At 33.5% G+C, this 24,005-nt stretch overlaps 1 protein-coding gene across 1 annotated transcript in view; it reads right to left on the reverse strand.

Moving 5' to 3' along the window:
* The window catches only part of LOC306666978 (uncharacterized protein), a gene marked incomplete at both ends in the record, with an annotated part of 50,687 nt that extends 33,811 nt beyond the window's left edge, over positions 1-16,876 (reverse strand). The window contains 4 exon segments of the mRNA XM_079149230.1: positions 10,654-10,839; positions 11,087-11,386; positions 15,828-15,930; positions 15,932-16,876. Coding sequence (XP_079005356.1) covers positions 10,654-10,839; positions 11,087-11,386; positions 15,828-15,930; positions 15,932-16,876 — 1,534 coding nt within the window.
* Positions 16,877-24,005: the final 7,129 nt, after the last annotated feature.

Below are 24,005 nucleotides of genomic sequence, written 5' to 3' on the forward strand. Positions count from 1 at the left end.
TGCTGTCATTTATAAGGCCACCACCATGGAGGAAGTGGCTAAAGCAAGGACAATAAGGCCTTCACAAAACTTTCCTACTATTTGTAATTTGACTTTTTTCTTTGTTCAGCAGTTACTACAAATATTTGATGTTTTCCAGAGTTTTAAAAACATTGGTTCTGACAGTTTCTACTTGTTTTTGATGTTTCAGTAGAATAACATATTTAGTGCTGCTTACACCACCATTTTGCTGACTTCATTAATTATTATTATTATTATTTTATTTTTTTGGTACTGGGGATTGAACCCAGGAGCACTTTACCATTAAGCCACATCCCCAGCCCTTTTATATATTTTATTTAGAGACTGGGTCTTGCCGAGTTGCTCAGGGCCTCTCTAAATTGCTGAGGCTGGCTTTGAATTTGTGATTATTCTACCTCAGCCTCTGGAGTTGCTGGGATTACAGGTGTGCATCACTGTGTCCAGCTTCATTAATTATTTTTAAAGTTTATATTTTTATTTAATATACCTTCTGATATATTTCTTTTCTTTTTTTTTTGTACTGGGATTGAACCCAGAGTTGCTTAACCACTGAACCACATGCCCAGTCTTTTTATTTTTACTTTGAGAGATTTGAGAGAGGTTTTCACTAAATTGTTTAAGGGCCTAACTAAGTTGCTGAGAATGGCCTCGAACTTGCAGTCCCATCTCAGCCTCCTCAGTCACTTGGGATTACAGGCATGCACCAGTACACCTGACCGACATATATATTTTTTTCTTTTCTTTTAGAACTTTTCATTTTATAACTGTTGCCAATTTTAAAACCATTCTTTATTTCCTTCTAGTGTTATAAGCATTATATAGCCTATACCTGTTTACTAAGAGGTTACTCAAATGAGCTCTGGAAATTATGAGAAAATATTAGAATATTTAACATGTTTCTGCCTATTTTTCCCTAATTCTCATGCTATTGTATACATTTTTAATAATTTTCATTTGTGCTCTATTGTGCTAAAATAAGCTAAAAATTATTCTGTTCAAAAAAAGAATTCTTAGCTTAATTTCAGCTGTGTATAATAAAATATTTACTTTGAATTCACCATTCCCTATATTTTTGTTTTCCAATATTTATGTATAATCTCTGCTTTCAGTTTGCTTTTAAGTATGACATATAGTGAACTGTCTTGTTTCAGAATCTTCTCAAAGGTGTAGACAACAGTAGGATTCTCAGTCTGATGCCAGAAATTTCATGATTACTTTCCATGCAATTCATGCTATTTGAATATTTATAGTTAGTGACTTATAGGTGATGTCAACATATAGGTATCCTTTCTATGCATGCATGTTTCTATGTCAGGGTCTCTCAGAACTTGTTCTACTGCCCTATTTACCCAAGTTCTGAAAAAGTGCTACCCAACAAAATATTATTTAGTTAAATGATTTGGGAATATTCTGGAAGAAAATTAGTGTGAGCAGACATCACCCTTGTATGGTGTGAATTTCTAAGAAGTACCAATGTATGTATTTTGTGAATTTCTAAGCAACTCCTCCAAATTTATTAGATCAGGAAACCTTTTAAAAACATTGAGAAATGCTGACAAGACAAATATCTTGCTACCAAATTTTCTGATGTCTTCTCTCTGAAACAGAATCCACAAGTATCCTACTGGCATACATGTAATGCACTCACATATATTCAGCTTTTTAAGTCTTGATAATTATAATTCTTTGGGAATCATGTCTCTAAACATACCTTGCTGACAGTAAGAACTTTATTTTCACCTTTGTCAAGAATTTATTTTAGCATGAGATTTGAAGACCTGGAAACATTTTAGATGGAAGATAAAAATGTACAGAAGTAGTTCCTTCTTTACAGTTTCCCTAAGAGATCTTTGTCTTGGTCACTTTTGTGCTTGGTACTAATTGCTCTATTAGGAATACAGGGTTCCCCAGGTCCCAATCTGGGCCTGACATCATTTCCTGCTACAGTAACAAATTCCAGTGTTTTCTGGCTCTGGAAATAAGCACTCACACCCCAAACTTGGTGGTGGATTCAGAGATTCTGATGTTTCTGGAAATGTTCCTGGAAAACTCATTTGTAAGTTCCACCTTCTGACCTTATAAAACTAATTAGAAAAGTGAAGGGGTGGAATTTTCACAGGTGAGGAAATAATAATATATCTTTTTCCTTCCCTACCTACATGTATCACAAATTTTCTTTCTAGAGCAAACAATAATTATTTTCTTTAGTTGCTCATTTCAGCCTTCCTCAAACATCCCCAGCCAATAATTTACCTCTTTTATGCCTACTTTTTAGCATTTTATTTCTGAATAATGGGTTAAATTGACTTAGTACTAGTTTATAATAGGATTAGATTTGAAGTAAATAATAATTTTTTTTAATCTCTCAATTTCAAAGAATGTACATTTAGGAATAAGAAAATGAAGAAATAGAATCCTTTATGATACAGTCATAACTTTGGATACATACATGTTACTGAGGCAGGTTATTTATGTTTGTGTATGTACATACATATATATGGTGCCTATTCTTGCTCCCTGGCTTTTTTTTTTAATTTTCTCAGAGACTCCATTCATGAAAATACCTGCATTTAAAAATGTGGGATTCAGTAAATTATGATATTCATGGTTTCATTTCCTAAGAACAAGTGAATCAACAGAATGTAGTTCAATTAAATATATAGATGGACAAGATGACTGTACCAAGAGAAAAACCTGAAGATACAAATATATAGTAGATACCTTAAGAAAGCTCCTTAACATTTCCAGAAAGTATATTTCACAACATTCACTTTTAAAATCTTACTCCTACATAATTTCTAAGGACATTGAAATTTCTTGTCTAACTATTGGGGGAGTGAGATAACAAAATGCATCTTTTGAAGTAGATATTAACTTTTTAAATGAACATTTTTCTGTGCCAGTAATATTTTTTAAAAATACTTTTTATTTGTTGATGGACTTTATTTTGTTTATATGTGGTGCTGACAATTGAACCCAGTGCCTCACACATGCTAGGCAAGTGCTCTTCCACTAAGCCACAACCCCAGCCCACATGCTGGTAATATTGCCATACATTTAATATATGTTTTAAAAACATGGTTGGCTAGTTAAGACAAGAAAAACGGGAGAAAGGCAATTTAATAGAATAAGTAAAGGCATCAGTTTATTCAAAATACTTTTATTCAATCCATATTTTCTTCAAAAATAAGGCGGCTGCTGATAACAATAAGAAGACATTTGAAATGTCTTTTCCCATTAAGAGTTTCTTTTCCATTTTAGGATGCTTGGCATGCTCAATGAAATAGGTCCTTATGTGAATTGACTCACCACTGAAACCAGACAATTGGATTTCAGAAGAAAAGCGATTTGTAGAGTGGATTTGGGTACTTCTTAGAAGATGTAGGTTTGGGAATAAATATTAACAAGTGAATAGAAGTTAATAAGGGTAAAAGGAATTGAATAGTCATGGAAAGAAAGAGAATTTGCAAAGAATTTGAATGAGAAGTTAGAATTTTGTGTGTTCAGAAGAGTAAAAAGATTGGTTTGGCTAGAAGAAATTACAAATGTTGGAAGATAATTCTGAAAACAGAAATAAGAAAATTGGACAGAGATTTGAATTAAGTGATGACATTTGTGAATTTGGTATTTTAAGAAACAAAAATTTTATCTTGAAAACATTTTTGTCTGATTCTGTTGTCTGTGTACAGGTAGGTAATGAAGACTAAAAGTCAAAGGATAAGAGACCACCTAATATATTTTGCCATCTGTGATGACATCAATTAAAAGTCTTTCATAAATATTAAATGAAGTGAGGAATCAAAAAGATTCATCGTTCCACTAATATATAGTAGGAAGTTACAATAGGGAAAATAGAATCTAAACTGCAAACACAACTTCATTGAAATCCATAAAAAATGATATTATCAAAAAGTTTAACTTTAATACAAAAATTAAAATATCCAATTCTAAAAATGTCGTTGTCTAGGTATCAAAATTTATTTGCAACTTACAAGAATGCTATTCTCTGAAGACTCTCACTATACTCTAAACTAGACTGTCCACTTTCATATCACTAAAAAAAAGCTGTTTAATGTGTAGATGATATATATTAACTAATTAAAAATGATGATTAATTATTTCATCCTTAGAATGATATTGACAAATGTATGTGTCAGGGTACAATATTGAAATACCATATAAAAATTTTTCAAAACTCTCTGATCTTTATTGGCGATTTTTGTATGGACATCTGATAAAATAGCTACAAAATGTTTGTTGATTTTACCACCTCTCCTGTTTCTCTTTTATTTATAATCTTGCAAGATGCTATTGAGGAAGAAAAGGATGGATTTCTAAGGAAAACAAAATGAAACAATTTAGAAGAACCGAGCAACCACTAATTAATGATTACTTCTTATATGGTCTATTTTATGTCCTCATATATTTTAATGGTTCTTGGTAAGTTCTGCAGACTTTTATGTTTCTCTTGGAAATGTTCTTGCTTCTCTCTCTCTCTTCTTTATTTTCTCTCTTTCCCTCCTGCTCCCCATTCCATAGTCTATACATAATATACCCCCATCCTCGGTCTTTGGGGTCAGTGTTTCTCAAGTATAATTCTGATTCTAATTGCATTGCATTAACACCTGCATTTTTATATTTGTCTCTCTCCTTGTCATAAGTAGGGTGATATGAAGATGCTTAATGAGAGTTTAGGAGGTTATTTCATACTGGTGGGTTTTTCTGATCAACCACAACTTGAGAAGATCCTCTTCGTGCTTGTGCTAATCTCTTACCTCCTGACGCTGGCAGGCAACACAGCAATCATACTGGTTTCCTGTCTGGATTCCATGCTCCACACACCCATGTATTATTTTCTTACCAATCTCTCCTTTGTTGACCTCTGCTTTACAACCAGCATTGCTCCCCAGTTGCTGTGGAACCTCCATGGTCCAGCCAAGACAATTACACCAATAGGCTGTGCCATTCAACTCTACGTGTCTCTGGCACTGGGATCCACTGAATGTGTTCTCCTAGCTGTCATGGCATTTGATCGTTATGCTGCTGTTTGCCGACCACTCCATTATGCCACAGTCATGCACCCACGACTTTGCCAGTCCCTTGCAGGAATTGCATGGTTGAGTGGAGTGGGCAACACACTCATTCAGGGCACCATTACCCTTCGGTTGCCCCGTTGTGGGAACCATAAGATTTACCACTTCATCTGTGAAGTTCCTGCCATGATCAAGTTGGCCTGTGTAGACATTCATTCTAATGAGGTCCAGCTCTTCATGGCTTCTTTGGTATTGCTTCTTCTCCCACTAGCACTCATCTTGGTCTCATATGGGTACATTGTCCAAGCAGTGATGAGGATCAGGTCAGCTCAAGCCTGGCGTAAAGCCTTTGGAACTTGTGGGTCTCACCTGTTGGTAGTATCTCTCTTCTATGGTACCATCACAGCTGTCTATATCCAGCCCAACAGCTCCTATGCCCACAGTCAAGGAAAGTTCATCACCCTTTTGTACACGGTAGTAACTCCCACTCTAAACCCCCTCATTTATACTCTGAGAAACAAAGATGTAAAGGGAGCTTTGAAGAGGTTGATGAGAAGAGATAAGAGCACAGGAGAAAGAGAAATTCTCAGGAGGTAAAGAGGCACATCTGATTTAAGGTATAGATGCTGATGGAAAGATATTAGAAGGCTTTACCCAGAGAGAGCCTAACATAAATGCAACAAAATGAAAACTCATAAGACCCTTTGGAGAATCTATAAGAAATGGAAATAGCTTTCCCTCATTTCTGTACTTAAAATCAAAGATATCCTTTCTAGACTGACAACTTTGTTATCTGCCAGTCAATCAGTTTGCTCAAAGAAGTGAAAATAATGCTTGCTGCGTCTAGAATCTCTGTGGTTAATTTTCTTCCTTTTTTCCTTCTCCTTTGTAAATCCTGGATCTGCTCTATTAAATGGCATATATCTATTGATTGATATCATTTATATAAAAATAAATGATATGCTACTAATTAGCCAGATGTCTTTTAGTATTATTTGGGAATTTATTCCTGCTAGTCCAGTAAGATATTATTTGTCGGGATCTTATCCTTGGATCAAGAGAAGTGTCTCTTGTAAGTGCATCTAGTCTGCACTGTGTTCCTGGACCTTCCACTTACCCTCTCCCCATCTTTACTTTCGTCCTGTGTCCTGGTAGAGTTTTTGTTTGTTTGTTTGTTTTTTGACTTTTACTTCCATGTTTGATTAGTTGCCAAATTAGTTTTTCATTGAAATTTTAATGTCCATAGCTTATGTACCTACCTTGGTGGTGGATTTTGAGTTTTGATTTTTTTGTTTAGATTATTAGGTGATTTCTGTTGGTGACAGATTTTGGGAAACCAGTTCCTGGCAGGTGAAAAGTGACGAGGAATTTGAATCTTATTCATTTGGAGAGTGTGTGTATGTGCATGGTTGTGCATGTTTATTTGTCTGAGGATTCTAATATTTCTAGAATTATATTTCCTTTTAGAAAAGATACAGGGTTGAGAGGTTTTTAGACTTTTGTTGGAATCTTCTCTATGCATTTTGTGTTGGCTCCAATATGAATATAACTAGTTCTAAAGATAACACTCTTCCTTTTGCTATCACTTGGACTTTTTAAATGTATATCAATTATAGGACCAAGAATTATCAATAAGAAAGAAATTTGTATATTAAAGATGATCTTAACATGCCTTACTCTCCTACAGATTTTTGTATTTAATAAAATTGTGTACTTAAGATACTCCTTAAAGTAAAACTAGATTCCTAGCTTCTCACACTGCTCTTTGATTGGCTTGCCAAAGCCTCTAAATTAAATAATTTGAAATCAGTGTCCTTAATGACTCTCTAAATAGACTAAATAAAAGAGAGGAACAAAAAAAACTTATATTACAAATTGAACAAATTGTCAGCAAAATGAGTTTCAAACAGCTATGTCTGTCATGATTTAATATTTTGCAAACCGTAAGCATGGTATTTCTGTATTGAAAAACTAATGAAAACTAATGTCATTATTTCACTGTTATTTTTGCATAAGGATTTTTATCCTTACCAAAAGTATCACCCAATACAAATTAATAATGAATTAGTAATATAAATGGTCTACTTGGTTATTAAAGTCAGTCAAAGTTTTGAGAGATATTCTGTAACTGTATTTGCATCTACTAAGTTTAAGATGCTAATATTTTAATATATGTTTGAGATAGTACTCGTCTGTAGTTGCACAGTGTTTCTGTCTGACTCAAGGTGCCCAAATGTTCTTACCTAGTCATTATTCTGAATAAATCCAACTTATGATACTATATCAAAAGCTATATAGAAACATGTAACAGCCAAACATTTTTTAAAACAAAATTAATGGGCTTATGTTTCCTGATTTTAAAATTACTACAAAGGTATTAAACAAGAAAATGTGGTACAGTATCAATGCATTGAATAATGCATCAATAATCACTTATATTTACAATGGCTTAGTTTCTTCTTGTTTTTCTAGTTCCTTGTGGTTAGGTTGTTTTTCTTCTTTTTTGATGTAATTATTTATTGGTATAAATGTCCATCTTAGAACTGCTTTTGGTATATCCCATAGATTTTGATATGTTGTGTTTCCATTATTGTCTCAACTTTTTAAAATTTTCCTTTCAATATTTTCACTGATCTATTGGTTGTTCAGAAGTGATATATATTTGTGACTTTTCCAAAGTTTCTCCTGCAAGTAATTTCTAGTTTTATATCATTATGATCAGAAAAAGAAGAATGTGCATTTTGTAGCTGTTGACAGGAATATTCTCTGTATTTCTATTAGGTCCATTTTATCTAGAGTGTAATTTAAGTCCAATGTTTTCTTATTGATTTTCTTTCTGGATGATCTATTCATTTTTGCACATGGGATACTGACGTTCCTACTATTATTGTATTGCAGTCCATCTTTTCATTCAGTTCTGTCAGTATTTGCTTTATGTATTTAGAAACCCTGATATTGGATGTATGTGTTTTTAAAATTCTTGTTTTCTTGCTGAATTGACTCCTTTAACATTATATAATGTTTTTCTTTGTCGCTTTAGTTGCAGTTTCTGAATTAAAGTTTATTTTATATTATTTAAATATAGCTATACCATCTCTTTTTTGGTTTCCATTTTCAAGGAATATCTTTCCCTAGTCCTTCACTTTCAATCTATATGTATCCTTATAGGTAAAGTGAGTCTCTTATGGGCAGCATATAGGTGGGTCTATCTTATTGTTATTTTGTTTTTATCTATTCACTTTATGTTTTTTATTGGAGAATTTAATCTATTTATATTCAAGTTAATTATTGATAGGTAAGGTCTTACTACTGCCATTTTATTAATTGTTTTCCAGTAGTTTTATAGATTCTTTCTTCTTTTTTCCTCTATTACTGTTTTCCTTTGTGGTTAAGTGATTTTTCTCTAATGGTATGTTTTGATTCTTTGCTTTGTGTGTGTATGTGTGTGTGTGTGTATGTGTGTGTATATACTTTACGTTTTGCTTTGTGGTTATAACAAGTTTTACAAAACACATCCCATAGTTATAGCAGTTTTTTAATTAATTGGTAACAAGTTAACTTTGATTACAAAAACCAAAACCACATTTTTAATCCACTACATATGCCAAATTTTGAATTTTGATGTTGCAATTTATATCCTTTTATAATGAGTATCCCTTACCAGATTATTGCAGTTATTTTTAAATAGTTTCATCTTTGAAACTTGACAGTAAAGTTATAGGTGATTTACACATCAACATTACATTATTATAATATTTTGAATTTAACTGTATACATACTTTTATCAGTGAGTTTTTTATTTTCAGATATTTTTGTATTACTCAATAGTATCATTTCCTTTCAGCTTTAAGAACTCCCTTAGCATATTTTGTAAGATAGATATGGTGGTGATGAAATTTCTGTTTTTGTTTGTCTTGAAAGTTACCTTTCTCTATTGTTTCTGAAGGATAGCTTAGCTGGGTATACTGTTCTTATTCTTGGTTGGCAGGGTTTTCCCCTTCATCATTTTGAATGTATCACCCTACTCCTACTCTCTCCTAGCCTATAAGATTTCTGGAGTGAAATATGTTGCTAACTATATTGAAAATCTGTTATTTTTTATTTTCTTTTTTTTTTTACTGCTGTGTTCGGAATCCTCTTTTTGTCTTTGACTTTGAGAGTTTGCTTATATATGTCTTGGGATAGTCTTATTTAGAGTGATTCTAATTGGAGACCCTTGAATTTCCTGCACCTAAATATTTATATCTTTCTCCAGTTTGGGAAGTTTTCTGCTACTGTTTGTTTAAATAAACTTTCTACCCCATTGTGTCTCTTCTCCTTTCTGAACTCCTTTGACTCAAAAATGTTCTTGGACTCTTTCCCATGAATTTCATAAACTTTCTTCATTCATTCTCGTTCTTTCTTTTCTACCCTATCTTCATTTTTTTTAAAATAATCCATCTTGGAGTACATGGAGTCTTTCTTCTGCTTCATCACTCTGCTGTTAATGTTTCCGTTGCATTTTTAATTTAATTCATTGTATTTTTCAGCTCCTGGATTTCTGCGTGATTTTTAAAAATTATTTAAAACTCTTGTAAATTTCTTTCACTGGTCACTCATTATTTCCTAATTTTGTTGATTTATTTATTTGTATTTTCTTGAAGTTTGCTGAGCTTTGGGAAATAATTGTTTCAAATTCTTTGCAGGTAAGTTCATGCATTTCTTTGTCTTTAGGATTAGTCTCTTTATTTATTTTATCTACATGGTGATGTCATACTTCTCTGATTGCATTAATATCTGCATGTTGGAATAAGTAGGTACTTATTTCAGACTTTATGGACTTTATTTGTCTGGAAAAGACCTTCAATAATCAGCCTGTCCAGAGATTCTGGGCTGGCTATCTGGTATGGTTCTGAAGCCTAGGGTTATTGACACTTTCAGTGGTGCAGACTAGAAATTGAATCGGCCTTGAAGGCTTGAAGCCTGGGGCTATTTTGGTTAGTAGTATAAAATTATGAGTCTAATATTTATTTATATGATACTAATGTGGTTGAACATCTTTTTGTGTATTTGACTGGTAATTTAAATATGATTCTTTTGGTAAGTACGTCTTCAAAAACTTAAGATATATTTTCAATTAGGATTTTATGGTTTCCTACCTTGATTTGGGGGTGTTATTTATCTATTCTGGTTTAGCCTTTGATGTTACCAGCATTGTAAACATCTTTCTACACTTTATGGTTTGCTTTTCCCTTCCTTAATGTCTTATGACTACCAGAAATTTCTAATATTAACGAAGTCCACTTTACATGTCAGTTCCTTCAGCATTTTATTTATACATTAATTATTTAAAAATGATTTTGCCAACCCCAACGTTGTGAAGATATTCTCCAATGTTATTTTTTGTTTTGCTTTCTACATCAATATCTATAATTGTATGATAATTATTATTATTATTTTTTGGTACCAGGGCTTGACCCCAAGAGTGCTTTACCACTGAGCCACATACTTGGCTCCCCATTTTAAATATTTTATTTAGAGTTGCTTAGGGTCTTGCTAAGTTGCTGACGCTGGCTTTGAATTCAAGATCCTCCTCCCCCGCGGCGGCGGCAGCGGCGGCCGGGGCTGAGGCTCCGCAGCAGCGCCTGCGGTCGGCCGCACAGGGCTGGGCGGGCGCCGTCCACGCCGCGTCCATGGCGGGAGCCGGAGGCGGCGGCTGCCCCGCGGGCAACGACTTCCAGTGGTGCTTCTCGCAGGTGAAGGGCGCCGTCGACCAGGACGTGGCGGAAGATCTTACTGCTTTTGTCTCGAAGTACAAAAATAGAGTGTTAAATACAGTCAGATGCTGCGGATGCATGAGGATGGAAACTCACTGCTCGTTCCTGTCTCTGCTGTCTGGGACCTTCCTAAAGACGCCTCCTCTAGGCAGCAGACGTTCAGACCGTCCATCGGTTCCTGCTTCATGACTTGGTTTGACTATGAGACAACAGGTCTCGGTCACACTCGTGGAATCCTCTCTAGACGTCACTCTGTGACCTGCTGTTCTCACCGACAGTTCCGGGGTTTCAGGTCTGGGTCACACTCGTGGAATCCTCTCTGGACGTCACTCTGACCTGCTGTTCTCACCGACAGTTCCAGGGCTTCATTCCAGGTGCTCTGCACCCCGGCTCCAGCTAGGCTGCCCTCTGGGTAGTCCTGTTCCTCCTGCTGGTGACTCTCGTGCTTCAGTGCAGGTGGTCTCACTACTACTGGCAGTACAGCAGTCTCGTAGTCCGTCTGCCTGCAGGCCAGCGTCCAGCCAGGAGTGAACATGCAGAATCTGACGAGAGGTCGTATATGTGGATATTTGGTTGCTCCCAACAGCCATAGAAGACAGCACCAACTTACAGCTTTGACTCTAGCTGAGAACCTAGGCCCTTTTACTTGGACAGATTTTATCTAAATCTGCAGAGGTGATAAACTGTGGCGAATACAGAAATGCAGTTGTGTGAAGGCATGGACCATGGCTATCTTTTGCCATGTCGTGCCATACCCAGCCCAGTGCTGGCACAAAGGAAGTGTCTTAATAACTTAGGAATCTCACTGAGTCAGCATACCTCCCCCAAATGTAGCAAGTTCCCTAGTAACTAGGAGCATTTGGGTGACAAAAACCAGATGCATTCTAACCACATTTATTCATTTAAAAAGGGAGGTGAGGACCAGGTGTGGTGGCACACACCTGTGATCCTACAACTTAGCGGCTGAGGAGGAGGATCACAAGTTCAGGGCCATGCTGGGCAGCTCCTCAGCAAGACCCCATCTCAAAACAAAAACTTTTAAAGGGGTCAGGCATATAGCTGAATGACAGAGTGCTTGTCTAACCTGCTCAGGGCTTGGGTTTAGTCTCTAGCACTGTGAAAGGGGGAGGGGCAAGTAAGAGAGTCCATGTAAATCTCAGAGATGGCATCAATAAGCAAAGCAAGCCTGATTAAAGCAATTTTAAACATTCAAAAAAAAAAGTCTATAGGTTGTAATTTACTGTTTTGTGTGCAAGCAGTATTTTCCTTTCAGTTTTACTAAGATTAAGTTTTCAGAATCAATATTTATCAGGATTTATCGGTTTTATCTAAAACCATAAGGCTCCTTCCTCCCTCCCCATTCACATTCTTCCATGTTGCAAGCCAATAGGAAGAAACATCTTTTACTACCTCTAACAGAGTCTGGGATTTTGTAAGAAATACACCAGATAAGAGACCATTTCTGTGACAGAACCTGGCAGGCATCATTTTTATAGATGAAGCATAGCTCTTTTTCCTTCATAGTAAGTTTTTATACCAAATTAAATAAGACTTGTGCCTTGGTTATGGATATAATATATTTAATTATGTTATTGTTTTAGTTTTCTGTTGCTGTGACTAAATATTTGAGAAAATAAATTAGAAGAGGAAAAAAAAAAATTCAAGATCCTCCTGCATTAGCCTCCCAAGTTGCTCAAATTTACAGGTGTGTGTGTGTGACATGTGATAGTTTTTGAGAGCTAAGAGTCAATATTGATTTTACATGTACATCCAATTAACAAAGTATTTATTTTATTAAAAGACTTCCTTTTCACACTTCTTTTCATTGCTATGATTTAAAATAATAGATCCTGAGTTCATGTGAGTCCTTTTATGAATTCTGTATTTTGTTTCATTATTCCCTTTGCCAATTCTTATACTAAAATAGAATGTCTTATTGTTATCTCCTCATTACAAATCTTGATGTATATATCACAAGACCTCTAAATTCGTTCAGGAGGTAAGAATTATAGATCCACTTCATTAATATAATGCAAAATCCTAAGCAAATTAGTAGCATTTTAATCTAGTCATAAATATATTGAAAGGAGACTAGATCATGACTGTATTGATTTTTTTATAGGAATTCAAAGTTGTTTTAATGTTAACAAATTGTACTATGTAATTGTCCTATTAACAAAATAAAATGGAAATAATATGACCATTTCAATATATCCAGTAAAAGTCTTTGACAAAATGCTGTATGGACCTCATTGTCTCATCATTTTGTGAATAGTTAAAAATTATGTTATACAGCCTGGTGCAGAGGCGCATACCTGTAGTCTCAGGGTCTCAGGAGGATGAGGTAGGAAGTTCACGAGTTCTTAGCAAAAGTGAGGTGCTAAGGAACTCAGTGAGAACCTGTCTCTAAATAAAATACAAAATAGGGCTGGGGATGTGGCTCAGTGGTCAAGTGCCCCTGAGTTAAATACCTGGTGCCCCACCCCCCAAAAATTGTACTATACATAAACATTAGTATACTTTTAAGCTTTGAAAAAAAGATGAAATGGTATCATTGTGACATGGGTCTGTAGGACATGAAGTTAAATAAGAAGACCAATACTTCATAATCTCATTCATTTGTGAAATCTAAAAAAGTTGAATTAATTGAAGCAGACAATAGAATAATAGTTATTAGGGGTTGCATAATGAGTAGTTTGGTGGGAAAGGTGTGGTTTAAAGATACAAAATTTCAGTTATATATTATGTATAAATTCAAAATACTTATTGTACATAATGGTGATGATAGTTAAGAATATACTATATACCTGAAAATTGCTTAGAGAGTAGGTTTTAAATGTTCTCAATACAAATGATAAATGTGTGGTAATATATACTTCAAGTAGCTTGATTTCATCCATAACATATACATGTATCAAAACATCATATTTGTACCATAAATGTATATATTTTTGCTAATTAAAGATAAACACATTTTTAAAAAGTAAAAAAAAAAAAAAGGTTTAAATTAAAACTCACATAGCATACTGGAAATATATAGGGAACTTCCTTAATCTGATAAAGGGAACCATTTATATCTAACAAGAAGCAGCATATTCTTGGAAAAAAACATTTTAATGGAAAATTTCCAGAGTTATAATTATGATATATTACCAAGAAATTACACCAAAAGTTCATGGTCTGTACATGCACTGGCGGTATTTAAAATATCACTCCATGCTTCTGATACCCAGGAAGATCACAGTGGAGGCCCAATAGGAGCCGTCACTGTGTAGTAGCCCACATTTCTCTGTACTGGTTTAATATCAGGTCTCCAAATGGAGATTGAACTTTGCAATTTTTCTTTTTAATTCTGTCTGTCCAATAACTCAGCTACCAGTTTAACATTAAGTAACTCCTTTCACATGAACATCAAATTTTAAGAAAAATGAAATATAGAATATAACAGTATATTTAAAAAGTCTAAATATAATTACAAACTCTATTTCCTATCTATTCCATTAAATAACAAATACCATATATATAGAAATTCTTGTGAAAAGTCAGATATCAAAATTTTTCCTAGAGAATGATTGGTACTAGGATATTTGTACTATTGGAAACCTGCCCAAATGCTAGATACACAAAGATATATTTACATATGTTGTTATCAAAAAACAATAGCATTTTTATTTTCATAGTATTAAATGTGTGAAGGTTGAATTGAGGAAGAAGAGCTGATTATGTACATACAACTTGAAGAATGGTAGAAATTTTCACCATGTTTTTAAGCAGCTCATTTTCTATATTTTGTGGGAGGAATGAGCTATGTATTCACTGCCCAGACACATTTGGAAAGGGCGTGTATGTCACATTCATAAAATGACCTATTGCATTACGATCTTTGACAGTGGGTGCTTTTTTCCACTTTTTTTATTGTAACTTCACCCAGATGAGCATTCAGTCTGTTTTTCTCCTCTATTCCCTATGTACAAGAAGATAACAATGTAAGTGATACAAATGTAATGAGATACATTGCTAATAGGAATGTTCTTTCAGATATTTGGACCATTTACAGAGTGTATGTAGGAAACTCTTAATTGTGTCAAGTCCAAACACCTTTATTAAAATACAGACTTTTCATTCACCAACAAATATATAATATAGTTCTTAAAATGAGGTATTAAGGAAATATGTCCCATGTATAGGGAAAAGCTCAGAAGCTATTAGATTTCTTGCCATTAAGTTTGGAGAAAAATTGTTATTATTTCATTCCAATTTAGCCTGCTGACAAGAGCTGTGATAATGCTGATCAAAAATGATTGAACAGAGGCTGGGGAGATAGCTCAGCTGGTATAGTGCTTGCCTCCCAAGCACAAGGCCCTGAGTTCGATCCCCAGTACCAAAAAAAAAAAAAAAAAAAAAAAAAATATTGAACACCAAGAATAAAATACACACTGATTAGGCAGCAAGATGTTTTTTAGATCAATAGGCCACTGCTGAAATATGTATGTGTGCACGTGTTCTCCATGTGTGTTGTATGAAGAAAATCTTCTGTAAACTGAGATATAAAGAAATATGCTACAAAGTCTGTTAGATACATGAAGAAAGAGTTGGAAGCATTTCACAGAACTTATTATATGTATGCCCTTCTTTCTTCAGAGCAATGTAGATGACCATAGTATCTACTTGACTCACAGAGAATGTCATCCTAAAATTGATTAAAATAAGATATAAAAAATTTGTGCTTCCAATATCCTTAAAATATACAAAGAAGAAATGAAGTTTCATCTTGATTATTGGTCCATTACATTGTGGCTTAATTTAGTTATTTCCTGATCTTTAAACAAGTCTCAGGATTCCTACCTTCACCAATAGTCTTAATGCGTTGTGGGAGAAGAAGTCATATGCTTATTAATTGAAAACTTCACCAGAAAAGACAACATAGACTAACCAGAATGCAAACATTTCACTAACATTTGGGAATACTCATTAATTTTAGAGCTCTATTTCATAATATCTGGAAGAGAATATTCACTCATTGGTGGGGTGGTAGAAATGATGGCAATTAGCAGTAGGTATTGTGGAAGTGTGAAGTTTGAATTATGAGAAGACTGCATTCTCCTAAGCCAAGTTCCACCCTTGCTCTTGTTCTCTCCCTAGTAGCTTGTTTACTGCTCTTTTAACATCCTTATTTCTCAAGGTGTAGATAAGGGGGTTGAGCATTGGAGTTATGAGTCCATAGAAGAGTGCAAGAAGCTTGCCCTTCAATTTGGCTGAGTTACTCTTGGGCGCCATATATGCATAACCACTAATGGCAGAGCCATAGAACATGATGACCACCAGAAGATGAGACCCACATGTGTTGAAGGCCTTCTTTCGACCTTCAGAAGACTGAATCCTTACTACTGCTCTGAAAATGTTGATGTAAGAGAAAAGAATTAATGCAACAGGAATAACCTTTATGACCATCACAGCTGCGTACATCTCCACCTCATTGATCCATGTATCCACACATGATAATTGTAGCATGGCAGGTACCTCACAGAAGAAACTCTCTACTTGGTATTGGCCACAGCGAGGTAATAGGAAAGTCAATACTGTTTGCACCAAGGAGTTGCTGAAACCAGTCATCCAAGCCACTGCTGCCAGTTGTTGGCATAGCCGAGAATGCATGATAACTGTGTAGTGGAGAGGCTGGCAGATAGCTACATAACGGTCAAAGGCCATTACTGAGAGAAGTACACATTCAGTAGATCCTAGACCTAAGAAGACAAAAAGTTGAGCTATACATCCCACGTAGCTGATGCTTCTTTTGTGACTATGTATATTCATCAGCATCTGGGGGACAGTGGAAGTTGTATAGCAGAGGTCCAAAAAGGAGAGATTAGCCAGAAAGAAATACATAGGGGTATGGAGTCTGGAGTCAAAGCGGGACAAGAAAATGATAGCTGAATTTCCCAGGAGCGTCAATATGTAGAAGATAGAGATGACCACAAAAAGAAACATTTCTAGTTTGGGCCATTCAGAGAAACCTACCAGAACAAAGCCACTTAGGTGCTGTAAGGTGGTGTTGAATCTTCTCATTGCTATGGCACTGCTTGCTGGAAACATCAAGGCTAGAATTTTGAGATTCTGGTTATTATGTGCTTGGAATTTACAGTTGGCTTGTGGATCTGCATGCAATAGAAAAACTGGAAAGGGGATGTTGAAACAAATAAAATCATGAATATATTTCCTTTTACTACCTCAGTAAGAAAAATAGTACCAACAGTTACACATCTCTATTTTAGCAACTGCATTTAATCTGTGATTTCTCACATGTAAAGAGATTTTACAGAAGTAAACATTGTATAGATGTATTACAAGGTATTTGTTATAAAAAGATATTGGATCTCTCAAGATTGAAGAAAATGGAAACTTCATGGGAGCTTCAGTAAGTCTATTCAATATATTTTCTAACTATATTCCTTTCAATTTAATTTATTCTGACTTTTAAATGGTTTTATATTTTGGAAGATGAAAATTACTGTCCATGAAAGGCATTCTCAGTTAGTGAAAATAAATTATTCTTTCTTCTTATTTCTCCTTTCTGCTTACTGTAATTAAGTCAATATGGATGAAACTCTAAGGACCCAGGGCAATACACTCATGAAATTAATTTATGATGATATTTAGCCAAGAGATAATTAGTAGGAGTTAACATGTCTAAGACTAGTAGCATAAAATGTTCTACCTACTTTGCTTAGGTAAAAAGCACATCTGTATTTACATGAAACAACATATTTATATTAAATAACCAAAACTATGGTGATTTCCATAGGTTGTACCAGTATTACATGCTTAGTCACACTTCCAAATAGAAAAATTCTAAAACTAGGCTGTCTTATAATTAAGCTTAACTGCAACATAATCTTCTGTTTTCTGGGAAGTATGCTTACATAATAGATTTTCATAGGAAAGTGGAAAAACTGTGAATAATGTATTTAAAAATTCTCTGATGTTTGTCTTGCATGTGACAATTACCAAATATATGACCATGTACACATCCACATCTGCACATGTACTATCTGTATTTCATTTTGCCCACATGTAAACAATTCAAATAAGAATGTATTATTCAAACTTTCTATGTACAATGCATGGCATAAAAATAAATACTACTATTAAACAGTAATAATCATTATTATTCATAAAATGATTCTTAATGAAGGACTTTTATAAGTACTAGATGTATCTTTTACTTTTTAAGTAATTATTTTTATGATAAAATTATGTGTAATTCTTTTCTTTCGCCATCTATGGCAGAATTCTGGACACTTTTAAGGAAATTCAATCTTTTTATTATTTTATTTTTTAATTGACATAGAATTGTATGTTACACATACAATTGTATGCTATAAAGTGATATATATAATATATAAAATTCTGCACTATGTTACATATAATAGAATGACTAAATCTAACTGATTAACATGTACGATCTCAAGTAGTTGTCATTTTTGTGATGAGAACACTACATCAATTCTGTTAGCATTTTTCAAGATTCAAATATATTTTTATGAACTGTAGTGACCACATTATACAATAAATCTCTTGAATGTATTGCTCTTACCTAACTGAAATTTTGTATCTTTGAACATTGTCTCTGAAATTCCTTCCTCCAACTGCTGCAGCTCTTGGTAACCTCTATTGTGTTTTGTAGTTCTATGAGATCAACTATTTCAGATTGCACATATGAGAACATGTATTTGTCTTTCTGTACATTGTTCATTTCATTTAACCCTCATAAATTCTCTAGTTATATCTATTTTATAGACAAGAAAACTGAATTTCAGAAAGGTTAAATAACTTGCCTTGCAATCATGTAGATAGTATGTGACAGAGCAAGCCTCAGACTCTTGGTCTGCCTCAACTAAAATCCTGTGCTTTTAAGTACTATTGTATGTAGCCACCAGGATAAATGAACAGACCTGCATTGTGTGAATATGTAAACATGCATTTAGTAGCATATTTTATTTAAGCCTTGGATATTATATGGCAAAGAGAAAAACATTTTATCTGCATGCCTGAAGTTAAGGTCACTCTTAAGGGTCATCTTTTAACTTAGAGATGAGAAAGCACATTAAGCAAAGTAGGATATTAACTTGGAACAAACGATAAGCTGGCTTACTAGCCATCATAATGAAATAATAATATCAAATGATAAGTAAAAATGCTAGGAATAATGAGACACTTTATAACTATCCTGAGATTCAATTATTAAAAAACCATATTAAGTTCATAAAGTGAACAGTTACCAAAGGCACAATATCAAAAGATTATTACATAAATAAGATCTTTTATAACAAAGTTTAAAACAGCAACAAAAATAAAGTATAAAGTAATGCCATTTTTAATATTATAATTTATCTTGAAATTTCTCTTAAAGAAATTATTTTAGATATATAATCAATGCACATAATTACTCACTTCTAGGAAATGTATAATTGGTATATTAATAAAAATGAGAATAATTAATATTATTTTAGAATAAAAACATTGAATATATTTTGCTTTACCTATTGATTTTTGTGTCAATAAAATTAATTTTAAATGTGTATTACTTTTTCATGATCCTCACACTCATTACATACATAAAATAGGCATAATATAAAATGTAAAGTATTTTTCTATTATTATGGAAATATGTATATACAAAGCATAAAAAATAATCAACAAAAATAGTAATTAGGGTTATATCTAAGTTTGAGATTATTAATGATTTTCATTATACATTTGCACTCTGCTTTTACAAATCTAATTCAGTGACTAGGCATTCTTTGTATAATGAGTGAATATACAATAGCTGTGATTAATCAAAGAAGATGTAAAGTACAATATCAGATATACTTTATGGCAATGAAAATATTATAACATGAACCCAATGACAAGAACTCCAGTTTTTATTGCCATATGGTACAACTGAGATTGTGTTTTATATCTTCCTTCTCAAGATGTATGATGAAATCATTCAAGCAGTCAGCTACTAAAAAGGGAGACTACACATATTTCATTTACATCATATTAATTTTATGTCCTTGGATGATTCATTCAAGTAACTGTCATGTGGACGTTGTTATGTAGATTCAAAAAATTAGTGTAAAATAGCACAGAGGTGGATAAAATAAAAAGGTCTCAACACTTATTTTTGTAGTGATTATCTTTTCATGGTGGCTAAAATACTTAGAGTAGTCATCAATTTCTTTGTGTTAATCATATTAATAGTAAAAATACACAGAATTATTTGATAGGCAGCCAGAAAAAAATTAAAAGTTTAATTCCTTTATGTTAACACTTTATCTTGCTAAAATGTATGCTTTTCCTTATAATATGTATTATTTGCCATTTACGTTGGGATTTACTTGATAAGAGAATAGCTTATATGGAAAGAAGAGGTTTTTCTACAGTATATGAAGGTTTCCTTTCATAGGTGTAGTTTGAACACTGTAGAGCTTCCAGAGAATATCTCAAAAAGGAGAGCAAGCAATAAAAATATAATCAAAATCACTGAGACCAGATTTCACTGAGTTAAAAATTTTATCCATGGGTAGGGGTAACTTTTCACACATTCAGAGGATATTTTCACTACTAATTTCAGGGAAACGAGAAGAAAGAATGAAGCATTCGGACTTTCATGATATTTCCTGAAAATGATAAAAAAATTAGAAATGACTTTTTTATTGTACAGAAATTGATTTCAAAGACTAATCATAATATAGTAAGCCTAAGTTGGAGATATCTTTGAAAAATAATTTTTATTACCTAAACATCTCACATCAATGATTCAAAGCTTTTTCTCATGTTTTTCCTCATTAGTAAAATATCTTTATTTTTAATCAAAAAGAACATAAATGTGAGTAAGATACATAATCAAATTGTTCTTGAAATCAAGTACCTTTGCATCTTGTTTTACCATACATGCTACCTATTGAATAGTGAACTCATTGAAGAATTCAAAGGGTGCATGTCAGCACACTTTTTATGTCTTTGTATTGCTAAAACAAATTTGTAATGTCACAAAGGCCTCTGGTGATTCCTTCCAGATTAAAAGCAGTGTAGTGTCACATGCCTGTAATCCCAGTGGCTCTGGAGGTTGAGGCAGGAGGATCCCAAATTCAAAGCCAGCCTCAACAAAAGTGAGGCATTATGAAACTCAGTGAGACCCTATCTCTAAATAGAATACACAATAGGGCTGGGGAGGTGTCTCAGTGGTTGAGTGCCTCTGAGTTCAATCCCTGGTAACAACAAAAAAAGTTAATATATAAAGAACTATGTATGACTTCTTAGTAAATAGGGACCCATCCACTTGATAATTTAAGTCAGTTTCAAAACTCTAATCTGATTTATTACTAAATCCACATTGGTATGCCAGGGAAAAGATTAGTTTCTCCTTTAGAAGAATTATTCAGCACAATGTCCCCCATTTTTCAACTACTCCCATAAGCAATAATTCTAGAAATAAAAACAAAAAAAAAATAACCTTCCTAAAGTCAATACCTTATTCACTCATGCTATTCAGATTTTAATATAGTATTTTTTTTTATTCTTCTATTGTAAAGGAATTATATTCCTGATGAAATTATTTTTAACTCACTTATTTGAACTGTGTCTCTCTTCTGCTGTTGATTGTAGTTTAAACACCTGTATGACAAATTATTATCAAAATTACAGTTCTATAAGTACTTATTTCCATATTTAAGATCTAGAAAAAGCATAACAAGCATAAGTAACTTCCCTTCTTTTAGAACTGTGGTCCTTCATCCTCTGAAAGCAGCATCGCTGAGGTTCCGTCATACCACTTACCTCTTAGTTTTGTTCCATTTTTACACTTTAAGGTAATGATTCACTCTGTAATTCTGCCTGGGTCTGACTTTCTTTGTGTCTAAATCCCACCAAAATATTGAGTTTGCTTGCCTTTTATGCCATATTTGAAATGATGCAAGGATACCTAGAATATCTTTGTTTTTTAATCCTCACAGAATAGAGTGACTTTAGGATGGGTGTGCTAGAAATTTTGACCTTGGGGAGCCAAACTCTCAGTTGTAATTAAGCAGAAATCATGGAAATAGTAACTTGGACCATCGGGGAAATATGAAAAATCACATCATGAACTACTTACAAAGCAAATAAATTCTACATACATGCAAAAAATATAGAATTATAAAATTTTAAACATAAAAGCATTTGACTTTTCTTCCTATGGAATAAATCCTGAATTTTGGGTCTATTTCTTTTCTATTTCATTTAACTATTGGCTTTTAAGTCTGTCTTCTTAATTTCTGAAAGTTGTACCAGGAAGTTGGTCCTTTGCCAAAATTGCTAATTATGAATAAGATTTTTCAATTAACATTTACAGTTTGATTTTTGCTTGATAGATTTTCCATTAAAGCATACAAAAGTGTAAAAGTTGTAATTGTATAGCTTATGAATTTTTTAATGAACAGATCCCTGTAAGTTTTATCTTTGTCTGATTTATGTAATCAAGACCACCATCTCAAGGCTACAGGCATATTATACTCTATTTTGTTCTAGAGCTATTATTATTTAACATTTCATACGTAGATAACTAATGTATTTTTATGTATTGTGTGTGATAAGGGTCAATATTAACTTTTTTCATGTCAATATCTGATTTACAGAACATCATTTCTTGAAAACCCCATCCCTAACACAATTCTGTGTTCTCTTTATCACAAGTCACACATATTTTTCACATACAATTATAGGTCTGCCTCTCAATTTTCTGTTTTTCAATTCTAGCACAAATACTGCCCAATTATATATGGCTTTACCGTGGGTTCAAATAATTCTGATATCTGGTTGTACATGACCTCTAGATTGAATATTTCCTTTGAGTTTGTCTTGTGTAATTTGTGCTCTTTATATTTATTGATGAATTTTAAGAACATCCTAAAAATTAAAAAAAAACTACTGGAATTTTTATTTCATATTCCCCAATGGAAAACACCTTGGCCAGCTTCTAAATATGAACTACTTCACAGACTTGGATTCTTTCTATCAAAAGAAAAGAATTGGTCATTTAAAAAAATCCATCCTGCAATACTGTCGTAAATCTTTTCAGTGGAAATTCACATCATTTTACTCTAGAAATCTAGGACCATTTACCAGAAAAAGTGTTCACTGAGGAAATGGAAATATTCATATCTCTGATGAAAATCTACATATTTAAGCTAATACTAATGACAGGGTATTCAGAATACCTGTTTATGAGAAAAAATACCTTTATGTATTAGGAACTTGTTCAGAAAGAAATACATGAATTGATCATGATCAATTTCAAAGACAGCTCATTAAAGAAAGTTTGCAATTTCTAGTTCATCTGAAGTTTAGGATTCAAGCTGTGGGAGTACTACTTCTAGGTGAGGTGAACGACAGAATAAATTCATGGAAATTCAATATTGAACAGTGAGAGAATCATAAAGACCCAGAAACCTGAATGCTTTGAACATAAGACAACAATGGATATATTGGTGCCAGTTCAGCAGTGGCAACATTGCCAGTTAACTACAGAAGTGAGGTGTAGCAAACAGGAACAGAGAAACAAAATGAACAAATTTGATATGCCAAAACTCTAAAATAGGAAAACAGTCTAAACTTAGCTGAATTATAGACTGCACAGTGAACTGATATTTGAGAAGTGCTCCATGTTTCCCAAATGGAAAGCATACAGCTGAGTTGGAAGCCACCTTTAATAGGCCACACTGCAGTTTGCTGCTATGGGATACTAGAAGTTAATAACAAATATTTCCCTACTGTCCTGGGAAATGCTCATAGTGTGACCTAGGGCATGCCTAGTGGAGTTCACTAGGAACCCACAGATATTGAAGCAGATGATATTCCAGAGAAAGGGTCTAAAATTGATTATTAAAATGATTAGTACACCAAAAGATTTTCTAAAGAATAAATTATGAAAGCAAATGAAAGTGATCAAAGACCATGTCAATAAAGACATAACGTTTCTGAAAATAAACTAATCTAATTTCTGGAAATAAAAATAAATGAATAAATAAAATTAAGAATTCACATGAAAGTATCATAAACAGATTAGATTGCATAGAAAACAGTACTTCAGACCTCAAAAACAAGGTATATAAACTTGAACACTCTGTATGCAGTAAAGATAAAAACAAAAGATTAATATAAGAATATGCAA

Source organism: Sciurus vulgaris (genome assembly GCF_902686455.1).
Source record: "Sciurus vulgaris genome assembly, chromosome: 7".
Classification (NCBI taxonomy): Eukaryota; Metazoa; Chordata; class Mammalia; order Rodentia; family Sciuridae; genus Sciurus; species Sciurus vulgaris.